The 12750-nt window shown below is 49.5% G+C and overlaps 1 protein-coding gene across 2 annotated transcripts; it reads right to left on the bottom strand.

Annotated features, from left to right (window-relative positions):
- Positions 1-407: 407 nt before the first annotated feature.
- On the bottom strand, positions 408-8443 carry Pnma5 (PNMA family member 5). 2 transcript variants are annotated; one of them, XM_085684594.2, is made up of 4 exons: positions 5686-6137; positions 4573-4690; positions 3883-3941; positions 408-3741 (listed from the first exon to the last, which is right to left on the bottom strand). In XM_085684594.2, the coding sequence occupies exon 4, from the start codon at positions 3615-3617 to the stop codon at positions 2295-2297; it is 1323 nt and encodes a 440-aa protein (XP_085540720.1). In that variant the 5' UTR covers positions 3618-3741; positions 3883-3941; positions 4573-4690; positions 5686-6137; the 3' UTR covers positions 408-2294. The 2 variants fall into 2 exon arrangements, with proteins under 2 accessions (XP_085540720.1, XP_048313471.2); XM_048457514.3 differs by lacking the exon at positions 5686-6137 and adding an exon at positions 8323-8443 and having other exon boundaries at positions 3616-3741.
- Between the last annotated feature and the right edge of the window lie 4307 nt (positions 8444-12750).

Genomic DNA, 12750 nt, shown 5'->3' with positions numbered 1-12750 from the left:
TTCAGTGGAGACAGAGCTAGCACCTACCCAGTTTGGATACATTGAAGAGGGTGGGAGGAAAAGCACAGCATCTATAGAGTCATCATTTCCTGGCCCCTTTGGAGTCCTTTCCCTATTTGTCACATAGATCCCCCCTCCACAGGCACACTGCTGCCCCAGGAATCCTGGAGCATGCCTTCTGTAGTGCACCCTCCCTTCAGCATGCAGCCCTTTCATTCCCATTCCTGCCAAGTGCCCCAGGAAGACAGATAATTATTGTACCCCACACCCATTGGCTACCAGTAGTCTGACTCCTTCCCATCCAGGAGACCACTGTCATCCTTCATGGTCTCAACATGGACATATGCCAGTGTCAGCCCAGCCACCACTGTTGCCCTCCAACTCTCCCAGCAGAAACAGAACATAGCTGGAACATGCATGAAATTTATTCAACAAAAACTTGTACTCAAACCACTAAAAAGAGGTAACACAGAAACTTTCAACGGGCACTAGAAGCTACAGGCCCTGCCCTTCCCCACTTGCTGGGTCCTGTCTACACAAGGACCTTCTGCTACAATATACTGTCTTAGGTGCCCAAGATTTGCCTCTTGTCAAGATGAGCTCTGGTAATGCCCCTTGCTTAAAGGAATGCTCTCAAAGGTTCACCACTGCAGGATGGTGCTGCCTTACAGCATACACAGACCCGTCACAGGGAAGTGGGGAGCCTTGCTTGCAGCACCCCACCAGACCTAGAAAATGGTCTTAAGTAACATGAGGCATAGATCACAGCACAATCCCACATCAAAATCAACCAGTCCCTTGTCGACATCCTTGCTTCCCGCTGGCATCCAGGACTGGGCCTGGGGGTTCTGGGGAGCACTTCATCGGGTAAGAACACACGCATCTGCAGGAGAGCAAGCAGAGGGCAGCTGGCCTAGATGTACACCAAGCAGACGAGGAGCATTCACAACACCGGTGGGAGGGGAGTTAGCGCAGCCTTGGCTGGCAAAGCAGCTCACAGAAGCTCACAACACGTGCCAGGGAGTAGGGGGCACTGACCAGGTAGTCAGGGCCTCGAGCTGCTCAAGTTAACACACACCTCACTCACAGCTTGGTACAGAAGCAACGGGTGGGGGATGAGACTCCACCAACCAGGGGAAAGGGACTCGGTGGACAGCTGGATCACTATGAGGTTAGCAGATAAGGGGGGGGGGAGGGTTCCAGAGGCGGGAGTAGCCTCCCTCGGGATAGCAATGGGGAGGGGGCATCCGTGTTGGGAGAGCCAGGCAGAACTCTTGAGGTGGCCTCTTCTGTAACTGCCACCTGTCTGGTGTGGGGGGGGCAGACGGAGGATGGCACCTCGGCAGCAGCGCCAGGCCACACTCTCAGGTCAGCAGGGTTGGGGGCCAGCCGTGGCAGCTGCCTGCTGAGTTGTATTCACCAGGCTCTCCTTGCTTGCTCTCTGGAATTCTCCAGCAGCCCTGGACAAAAGAGAGCAGAACAAACTACCGCCCCACCAAGTCCTCCTGCTGCTGCTCTTCCACCTCCTAGTTCACACCAATCTGTCCTGAACACTCACAGGCTCTCAGGCCAGCTGAGGGCACAAACCTTATGGTGCTGGGTACGCACCCCCAGCCCGGGACTCTTCTTGGGCACTGGTGTCTTCCCCCCACTCACAGTCCTGTCAGGGTGCCAAGATGGGATCTGCCTCCGGGTTGGCACTGGTCTCCCGGGGCCTTTGGGTCCAGGGACCCTGGTGTTTCACTCACGAAAGGACTCAAGGGTGCTGCCCTCGTGAGGCTCCCCTAGAGCAGTGTAGATGATCCTGAAGACAGGCTGGATCCTGCGGCCTCCTCTCCGGAGCACTGTCTCCCGGCCTTGCTGCACTTCCCCCCAGGCATTGGTTCTCTCTGGCCAAGACAGCCTTGTGATTGGTTCCTTCAAGCCCTGTCTTGCTTCATTGCCAGTGGGCATCCTTAGCTCAGAGTCACCACCCTGACTACCTTCATCCTGCGATTCACTAGCATCCCAACTGGAGTCTGGATCACCCTGAAGTTTGGCTATAGTAGTTCCCCATTTCTTTTCCTGGTAGTCTCCACAAACCTGGGATATGGTAGTCACTGAGCTAGGTGGAGCTTGTTTTTGTTTTTTAGAATCATTTCTAATTAGCGGCCTGTGAGGAGCCTTATCCTGGCCCTGGCGATCTTGCCCTTCTGTACAACTTAAGTCCCTTGCCATTTGTCTGGGCTGCCCCATCATTTTGTCAAGGTATCTTTGTTGCCTGCTACAAGAAGGAATTCCTGGATCTTTTGAGCCTATATTTCCCTGGGGTTGGGGTGGCTCATAGCCCCAGCCCCTCTCTCGTTTCCCGACTCCTGAGCTACAACATGGGGTTTCTGCTCCTCAGGTTCATTTTTAGCTTCAAAACCTGATTCCCCCAGAGGTCCCTCCTCCCCAGCACTGGATCTCCATAGCAGTCGCCTCCGTTTCACTGATATGACTTCCTCTCCTGTGGTCTGAGTGCTGATCTCCCTAAAGAACCCTGCCTGGGTGGTAACTTGATCTGCGGCTGCCTCACAGATCCTGCTTTCCTTCCCAGCCTGATTCTGCTCCTCCTTTGCCACCATGCTGGTCTCCCACTCTTCTTCATCTTGAGTGAGTTTCATTAACTCCAGAAAAGTGGGTGGGCATCCTTGCTGATCTAAGAGGGACAGCCTGCTCCTAAGGCCAGTGGTCAGGGAGACTCGAGATAAGACATGCTGGAGCCGAATCGAGTCTGTGCTGTGTGCTGCCAAGGGGCTCTGCTGCGCTGCTTTCTGCAGGAGGGGCTCTAAGCGCAGCAAATAGTCAGACAGCTTCTCTGCAGCTTTCTGAGAGGAAATTGGATTCTGAAGGCATTGGAACTGTAAGATCTTACAGTCCTCTTTATTCCCAAAGATCTGCTTTAGTGCTTTCAAGCACTGTTCCATAGTTAGGGAGTCATTGCTAGCCCATAGTGCCTGCATAATTGACAGGGCAGAGCCTCGCAGGCTCTCTAGAAGGCGCCGCTTCTTCTCCTCCTCACCCACCTGCCATAACTGCATCCTCTCAGTTACCTCCTCTAACCAGGTTTCAAAGGTCTCCTCTCCTGGGCCTGGAAAGGGACTGCCAGAAAACACTTTCAGTTTTCGGTAACACACGGTATTGCACAGAGACTTCAAGCCTTCTGGTTTGTCTTGGTCTGAACTCCTTAGCTCCATGCTCATTGTAGGGGCAGTGCTAAACCCCAGGGCTTTGGCCACATCTACCAGTCTCCGTCCTTCATCTTTCAGGAAGTAGATCAGCTTATTGATAAACTCATTATCTGGGCTACGAGGTTTGACTACCACTTCCCAGGCCCCCCCTGCTGCTGGTATATGAGTGGGCATCATAGTATAATTGACAACTTCAGTCAGTTCAATTAAGACTGCCTTAGCTTTGTCTTCCCTCCTGAACATTCTACCTATCACCTTGTGAGCACACAAAGGAGGTAAGCCTTCTTTCAGAGTGTCCTTTATCTCAGCCTCACTGCACTGCACAGGGATGCCCACAATGAGCACCGCCTTCTTGGGATCCAGGTCCATCCCCTTACACCAGTCATCTAATAGAGCCACAGCCATCGCTCCCACTCTCTATAGAAGACCAAATTCTAAGGTACTTATTAGCTAAGAATTTTCCTAAGATGCAAAAGATTCTAAAACCAATGCCACGTAGAAGGGCAGCATGGCCTGGGTTTCCCACAACCTGAAATGCAAATGAAGAGCTTAGTTAATACTTCCTGGCACTTTTACTACTCCCAGAGATTCAGTCTTCCTTCCCAGGCTTGAAATCATTTTGAGGGTCTTCCCACACAAAGCTCTCTGAAAATCGCAGGACCCTGCTGACCTCTTGCCGTGGTAACCTCTCTGGAAGTCTGGGGAATCTAGCGTGTATTCTGCAAGTACCTGTGGGTAAAATGTCAATGTCAGAAGGCAAAAACTGGAAACATTGGAAAAGACCCAGTGGAGGAAAGGACAGGAAAAGAGCACTCTGCCACCTACTAGGGGCTATACTGGGTTCAGACCACTCTTTGCTGTGTCCAAAAGACTGGCAATCATAGGAGACTCTCCTCTTGAAGAAATGTTCAGCAGAGGACAAAGATGACTGGAGATCAGCAGATATGATCAGAGTGGTACATGCAAAGTACTGTTTGTGTGTGACAAGCTAAAGTACTGCCATGGATACAAGACCAGTGTGGATCTGGGTTTCTACCATAGGTTATCACATAGTGCCATGTGGGAAGGTTAACGCCCTTGGGAAACAGCAGGTGACGTCATGGTCCTCCATCCAATAAAGCATCTTAGCAACAAGATGGTGGTGACAGGTTCAGGGGGAGGTAAGCAGAGATTGAGGAATGGGCATTGATTTGAAAAATGCTTATGGTTTAAAATTGTATGAAATCTGCAATCAGAGGCAGAAAAAGGCCCCAAAAAGTAAAGACACTGTCACCCTAAGTATAGTCCTATCCTGCAGTCCGTGAACCTTGGTAGGAAGTCCCTTGACCTGCTCTTTGCGGCAAACAAAATAGCTGCTCACCCTGATGTTTGCTGAAGTTTGGATACAGCGGTTTTGCTGGCACTGGCAGTTGATGCTGCCAGTCTTCTGGCTTCTATTCAGACAGGTGATGCAGGGATGCTCGTTCCTGTGCACTGATCTGTTCAAGGCAAAGCATAGGAATATTTAATCCGGTCTATTCTGAATGTCCCTGCCCATGCAAGGTGTGCTAATCTGACTCTGCACAAGAAGCTAAAAACAGCTCCTTGCCGGCATGGTGGCAGACACCTTTAATACCTGAACTTGAAGGCGGTAAACAGGTTAAATGTGTCAGTTTGAAGCCTGCCACCACTACATTGTAAGACCTTTTAAAAAAAATTCCTTGATAAGATTTGAGCAACTGCTCCACTAAAAAGAATGCTAACACAAAGTTGCTACCCTACCTCCACCGACACCACCCACCCCAACGTGTCACTCCTATTTCCAGAACCCACCCCTATCCAGGTTCCAGCACCAAGCCAGCTGTCCCAAACAATGCCTCTTCCCCATTTCTATGCCATTTTGGACCACTCGCTATTTTATTAATTCCCTCTACAAGACAGCTGCCCCAAGCACCACCCCTTCCCTGTTCCTGGGCCATTTTGGACCATCTGTTATCATTGGTTGCAGCAACAAGCCATCTTCCCAAGCACCGCCCCTTCCTTGTCCCTGTGACATCTTGGACCACCTGCTATCTCATTGGTTTCGGCGACAAGCCAGCTGTTCCAAGCACCACCCTTTCTCTTTCCAGTGACATCTTGGACCACCCACTATCTCATTGGTTCCAGCAACAAGCCCGATGTCTCAAGCACCGCCCTTTCTTTTTCCTAAGACATCTTGGACCACCCGCTATATCACTGGTTCCGGCAACAAGACAACTATCCCAAGAACCGCCCTTCCCCCCTCCCCCCCCCCGCCCCGTTCCTGTGCCATCCTGGACCACCAGCTATCTCACTGGTTCAGGGGACAAGCTAGCTTTCCCAAGCACCGCCCCTTCTTCCTTCCCGTGTCATCCTAGACCATTCGCTATCTCATTGGTTCCCGGGATAATAACGCTTTCCCAAGCACCGCCACTTTCCCGTTCCTGTGCCATCCTGGACCCCCCCACTAACTCACTGGTTCCGGCTACAAGCCAGCTATCCCAAGCACCGCCTCTTCCCCGTTTCTGTGCCATTTTGGACAACCCGCTATCTCATTGGTTCCGGCAACAAGCCAGTCGTCCCAAACACCGTCCTTCCTTTTTCCTGTGACATATTGGACTACCAGCTATCTCACTGGTTCCGGCGACAAACTAGCTGTCCCAAGCACCGCCCCTTCCCCCGTTCCTGAGACATCTAGATAACCAGCTATCTCATGGTTACAGTGACAAGCCTGGTTACCCAAGCACCGCCCCTTCCCCGTCCCTATGACATCTTGACCATCCGCTATCTCATTGGTTCCGGCGACAAGACAATTATCCCAAGCACCCCCCTTCCTCCTTCCTGGAACATCTTGGACCACGGGCTCTCTCATTGGTTCCGGCAACAAGCCAGCCGTCCCAAGCACCGCCCCTATCCCGGTCCGGTGCATTCTTGGACCACCCGCTAGCTCATTGGTTCTGGCAACAAGCCAGCCGTCCCAAGCACCACCTTTTCCCTTTCCTGGGTCATCTCTACCACCAGCTATCTCATTGGTTCCGGCAACAAGCCAGCTGTCCCAAGCACCACCCTTCCTCTTTCCTGGGACATCCTGGACCACCCGCTATCTCATTGGTTCCGGCGACAAGCCAGCCGTCCCAAGCACCGCCCCTATCCCCGGTCCGGTGCATTCTAGGACCACCTGCTATCTCATTGGTTCCGGCGGCAAGCCCGCTGTCCCAAGCACCACCTTTTCTCTTTCCTGAGACATCTCTAGCACCAGCTATCTCATTGGTTCCGGCAACAAGCCAGCTGTCCCAAGCACCACCCCCCTCCCCGGTCCCGTGCATTCTTGGATCATCCGCTATCTCATTGGTTTCGGCGACAAGCCCCGCCGTCCCAAGCACCGCCTCTTCCCCCGTTCCTGTCCCATCCTGGACCACCGGCTATCTCATTGGTTCCGGCAACAAGGCAGGCGTCCCAAGCGCCACCTTTTCTCTTTCCGGGGACATCTTGGATCACCAGCTATCTCATTGGTTCAGGCGACAAGCTAGCTTTCCCAAGCACCGCCCCTTCCCCCGTTCCTGTGCCATCCCGGACCATCCGCTATCTCATTGGTTCCGGCAAAAAGCCAGGCGTCCCAAGCGTCATCTTTTCTCTTTCCGGGGACATCTTGGACCACCAGCTATCTCATTGGTTCCGGCGACAAGCCCACTGTCCCAAGCACCACCTTTTCTCTTTCCGGGGACATCCTGGACCACCAGCTATCTCATTGGTTCAGGCGACAAGCTAGCTTTCCCAAGCACTGCTCCTTCCCCTGTTCCTGTGCCATCCTGGACCATCCGCTATCTCATTGGTTCCGGCAAAAAGCCAGCCGTCCCAAGCACCGCCTCATCCCCTGTCCGGTGCATTCTTGGACCACCCGCTATCTCATTGGTTCCGACAACAAGACAAATATCCCAAGGACCGCCCTTCCTCTTTCCTGTGACATCTTGAACCACCCGCTATCTCATTGGTTCCGGCAACAAGCCAGCCGTCCCAAGCACCGCCCCTTCCCCCGTTCCATGCATTATTGGACCACCGGCTCTCTCATTGGTTCCGGCAACAAGCCAGCCGTCCCAAGCACCGCCCCTTCCCCTGTCCCATGCACTATTGGACCACCAGCTATCTCATTGGTTCCGGCGACAAGACAAATATCCCAAGGACCGCCCTTCCTCTTTCCTGTGACATCTTGGACCACCGGCTCTCTCATTGGTTCCGGCAACAAGCCAGCCGTCCCAAGCACCGCCCCTTCCCCCGTTCCATGCACTATTGGACCACCGGCTCTCTCATTGGTTCCGGCAACAAGCCAGCCGCCCCAAGCACCGCCCCTTCCCCTGTCCCATGCATTATTGGACCACCAGCTATCTCATTGGTTCCGGCGACAAGACAATTATCCCAAGGAACGCCCTTCCTCTTTCCTGTGACATCTTGGACCACCCGCTATATCATTGGTTCCGGCGACAAGAGACTATGCCAAGCACCGCCCCTTCTCCGTTCCTGTGCCATCCTGGACCATCCACTATCTCAGTTCCAATTTTGAACTATTCTCTGAACCATCTGAATTCCAGCACCTTCGCAACTGTCCCAAGCATACCCCTCCCCCCAGTACTGACATATTCCTAGAACCCATAGCCAACTCTGTTCCTGTTCTGAAACAGGCCTAGCTCCATCCAATATACATTTCAAGTTATGTGTCCAGGCCCCAATCCATCTATGCCACATCCTAGCCACAACCCAAAGTCACTCATGCTGACAAATACCATCCTCACTTATGCCTAAACTCCCCCACCTAAAACCCAAATAAAATCCAGTGCATTGACTTCTTAGGAGGCAGGAAGATCACCTAAACCCAGAAATTTGAGAGAAACCTATGAAACACAGAAACGCTGTCTCACAAACAGAAAACAAAAAAATCTGTTATGCTTCCCACTCCATCACAAATGTCCTCTGTTCCACATATCCCTTATCTCATATTCCCCCCAAAAAGGCTATAGTGAAAGTAAGCAGAAGGCCAAAAGAAAGGACACTAATGGCATGGGCGAAGTGTAGAAATGGCAAAAACCCTTAAGATGCCAGGTGGAGGGCCGTACCATACCTGCAGAAGAGGCCTCCAGACCCAAACTCCAGGAGATGGTAGGACCACATCAGCTGCAGGACAAAATGGGCTCCAAGACCCGGGCGGGAAGATCTTATAAATGCCACCCCACCCCCATCCCGTGGAGTTGCGCACGACCCTTTTGCGCACTGACATCACCTCCCCTCCCCCTCTCCCCAATAGGAGGATACTGTTGCCTCACCCAATCCTGATGGTTCCATGGGGAGCAAGTAGGAGGGACAAAGAATTTGAAAAGAGTGGCAGGAGATGTGGACCGAAGTTTGGCTTAGTAGAGACCACCAAGCATGTCACGTGTGATGCCAGACCCAGCAACCATTGGTTTCTCTGTTTCATGTGTCTGTGCCTCATTGGCTACTAGCTGTGACGTGATGGTCATCAGTTACTCTTATTTCTATATTCAAATAGTGAACGGTGGGTGTAACCACGTAACCCTACAGGCTGACTGATTGTAGAATATAGGACTTCACACAAAATGCATGTCCATTGGGGACTTAATAACTGAATGTTATATATTCCCTGTTTATTTATTAGACCGTGATGTAGAGTTAGAAGGCTGATATTACAAAAGCTTCTCGCATTTCTCCTGCCCACAAAACTTTTCCAGGTTCACTAAGACATAAAGTATCAAAATGTTTCATTCTCTGGGCTTTGGAGGCAAGTGTCAGTAATCCTAGCATTTACTCACTAGGAGGCAAAAACAGGAGGAACATGAGTTTCAGCCTGGGCTACACAGTGAAAACTTTTTAACCCTTTCTTTCTCCCTCCCTCCCTTCCTTCCTTCCTTCCTTCCTTCCTTCCTTCCTTCCTTCCTTCCTTCCTTCCTTCCTTCCTTCCTTCCTTCCTCTCTCCCTTTCTTTATTTCTCTTCCTTCTTGCCTCCCTTCCCGTCTCTTTCTTTCTTCCATCCCTTCCCTTCCCTTCCCTTCCCTTCCCTTCCCTTCCCTTCCCTCCCTCCCTCCCTCCCTCCTTCCCTTTCTCCCTCCGTCCTTCCTTCTCTCCCTCCCTCCCTCCCTTCCAAGTTTCTATTCACTTCATTTTCTATACGTCCTGGTCACAAATTGCTCACCTAGTACTTTAAGTACTTTTCCAACCTTTCCTAAGGAAGTCTGCTTCCACAGTGGAAAGACTGAAATGTTTGGCCAGGAGCACCAAATTTCTACTCCAAAGAAGGCCATGGGTAGGATATAGGAAACATATAACAAGATGTATATTTCAGGCCTTTGTCAGAAGAATAGATTTGTTTTGCTTTAATTGAGATTTAAAAAAAAAGAATTGACTCATTCATGCCTATTGTTCCAGCATCTGGGAGATGGAAACAGGAGGATGAAGAGTTTGAAAAGTCAACCCAGGCTATGTAATGTGTTCAAGGCCAGCCTAAGTGCCCAGCCCAGGTTACACTGTGAAACTTTGTCTCAAAAACCCTGAAACAACAAAAAAAAATACATAAACAGAATAGGCATCTCTGGAATGTTTTAATAAAAGAGTCACTGCTAAATATATTCGCAGACATTTCGGCCTCCCCACCTCTCGTTTGTTTATTTTTACAAGACTGATACTAGAATTCACGGTAAATGCAAGTGAAACTGAAGCTACATCCTCAGGTTTGTGATGATAGATGCATGGGGTACATAATACTGCTAGAGAGTACCAAATCCATGCAGGTCTTTTTACCCAGGAGTTGTCAGAGCACCAGCACATTGTGTGTCCCAGAATCAGCCAATGCCACATAAAGAGTTTACACTCATTTCTGCAATACTGAGTGCTCTACTGGTGAGATTTCTATTCCTCTCCTTCTCACTAGCAGAGAAATAGCTTCATCTCAACATATTTCCTTAACAACAATAAAACATTTTGGAGGAATGCACCAATGCTGACTTTTACCTAAGCCATTGATCTTGGAATCACTGAAGGTTTAACAAAGTCAGTCCTCTGTGTTACAGAAAATGGTTTCTCACAAAGAAATTTCCTTCCCCATACAACAGAGAGTCAAGGGAGTCTTTCCTTGGTTGCACATGAGAAAGCCAGACCCAAAGCCTTTTAAATTTCTGTTCTTTGTGTCTCATAAATGATTAGTTGAACTGCTCGTTACCGCTGATAAACACTGTAGGAGCCCATGTGGTCCCAACACAGATATCTATTTTCCCTAACTGGACTGATACGGAGGAGCAAGGAATAACCAGACACAGCTTACACCATTATTACGGAAAAGGGCATCTCAGGTGTCTTCCTCCTGAAGATCTCTCCTGAAGATCTCCCCTGAAGATCTCCCGTTTATTCTCCAGCCAGCTTTTATATCAACACATAAATTGAGCGGGAAAATACACCAGCATTCTGTCATGTAGGCAACCAGGTGAATCGCCTTTTGTCACATCCGCATCTACCTGTCTGCTGAGTATGCTAGCTGTCACATAGGCTTGAATTAGCATCTCTATAAGGCATCTAAATTACAAAGAAAGGGAGCAGCCAACATCCTGACCTTTGTCAAGCCTACACAGGCTGTCTGCAGGACTACGTGATCATTTCAGATCAGCCCAATGGCTTCAGAGCCTGGCTGCTACACCATAAAGAAATATGGGCCCACAGAACACAAGCATATTGTGTGCCTGCCCAGTTGAGGTAGATTATTTTCTTTTTCCAGACTTTTGATCTTTGCCCTGCTGACTCCAAAGCTAGCAGATACCCTTAATGGTCTCTTCTTAGAATAGGCAGACCCCAGGTAAAACTTTCCATCATCTATCTGCCCATAACGAGTTCTCTCTCAGCCTGTTTGTTCTTCCCTTAAAAAAAATTACTTATTACTATGGCAATAACATATCATCAGGGTAAAACTAAAGGGAAAAAAAATCCCTTTTTTGGCCTAACCTTTGGGACATTTGAAGATCTCATGATTCAAGTTTTATTCCTATTGTTGCAACATCCTTTTCTTCTCTCTTGCAAGTAAAATCTTGTCATCAAGTCATAATTTATTCCAACCTTTATTGAGATGTTGTTAGCTAATCGATGGTGATTATGATCAGCTTTGGACCTTATCTCTTAAGTCCCTGGCAACACACTAATTAAAAAAGTATTTCTTCTTTGTGAATTTCACATCATGCATCTCAATGCTACTTATCTCCCCATCCCCTTGCTTCCACCCTCTGCCCTTGTGACCTCCCCCCTAAACAGAAAGAAAATTTTAAAATATATCCTAAAAACCAAACAAGAAAGAAAGAAAAGAAGAAAGAGAAGAAAAGAAAAGAAAAGAAAAGAAAAGAAAAGAAAAGAAAAGAAAAGAAAATTTTGGTATGGTAGTTGTATGTAGCCCAATGAGTCACACGGTTTACTCCTTAGTCTTACAGCTATACTTCTAAGTGTTATTTGCAATGAATCGTTGGTCTTACTCAAGGTGTCTGCCTTCTGCTACCCAATGGATAACTGAGACTTTTTTTGGATGTCCTGTTGTTGTCTCATGTCAGGGCTAGGGTTTGAAATCCTGCAGCTTTGCATTTGCAGCACTGACTCCTTCATTTGTTCCAGCAGTTCATAGATAGTGTGGATGTTGGGGTGGGCTACCTTATAGCCCTGGTTCAGAACCTGGGTGGTAGCTGGATTGGTCAGTCTGACAACTTTCTTTCACTTGTTGTCACCACCAGGGTACACACTTTAGCACTGCCCCAGCTAACTCACTCAATACAGTAGACAGAAAGGAGCAGGACTATTTCTCCTGCTCTCACATCCTGTGGTCTGACTCACCCACATCTACACCACCAGGGCCAACTCTGCTGTTTTGCCCAAGTGAGGTATATGACCTGCTGTCCCAATTACTGCAGTTGATGAGGAACAGGGCCAGTTCTTCTGTTCTCATGCCCCTGAGGTGGACTCTCCCTGTCTGTTGCAGTTGGCAAGGAGTGGGGGTGTAGGGCATATTTCCCTTACCCAATGCCACCACGTGGCATATGAGGGAGGAGGCAGGTGTTGCTCTCTTGCTGTCACATCAACAGGACCAGCTCACCTGCACCCCTGCCAACAGGGTCAGCTCTAGTGTATTGCCCAGGCAAGGTGTAGGGCCTGATCTCCTATATGTTACAACTGGTGAGGGGCATAGCTGTAATCATTTTCTAATCAGGAGCACTTTTGTTAAATGCTAAGTGGGCATGTCTAGGACTGGTCAACATGGCAGAGGTATGTTCCCTGCCTCTGCAAGCCGTGCTCACCAACCCAGTTCCAGGGATGCAACAAGTCTATGTCACCATTAATCAACTTGTAGCCCTCTGCTCACAAAGCCTAAGTGCCCTATAGAAGAACCTCCTGAAAGAGCCAGAGCCATTTCTGCTCTCAGTACAAACCAGGAAGTCATTTCTTAAGGAGACGCACACTTTTTGCTGTTAATGCTGAGACAGAAAGCCTTCTCTTAAAGGAGCCATGCCTC

Source organism: Myodes glareolus, chromosome X (genome assembly GCF_982192425.1).
Source record: "Myodes glareolus chromosome X, mMyoGla1.1, whole genome shotgun sequence".
In the NCBI taxonomy this organism is placed as follows: Eukaryota; Metazoa; Chordata; class Mammalia; order Rodentia; family Cricetidae; genus Myodes; species Myodes glareolus.
Note: the sequence above shows the minus strand (reverse complement) of the source record. Positions and strands in the feature narration are given on the sequence as shown.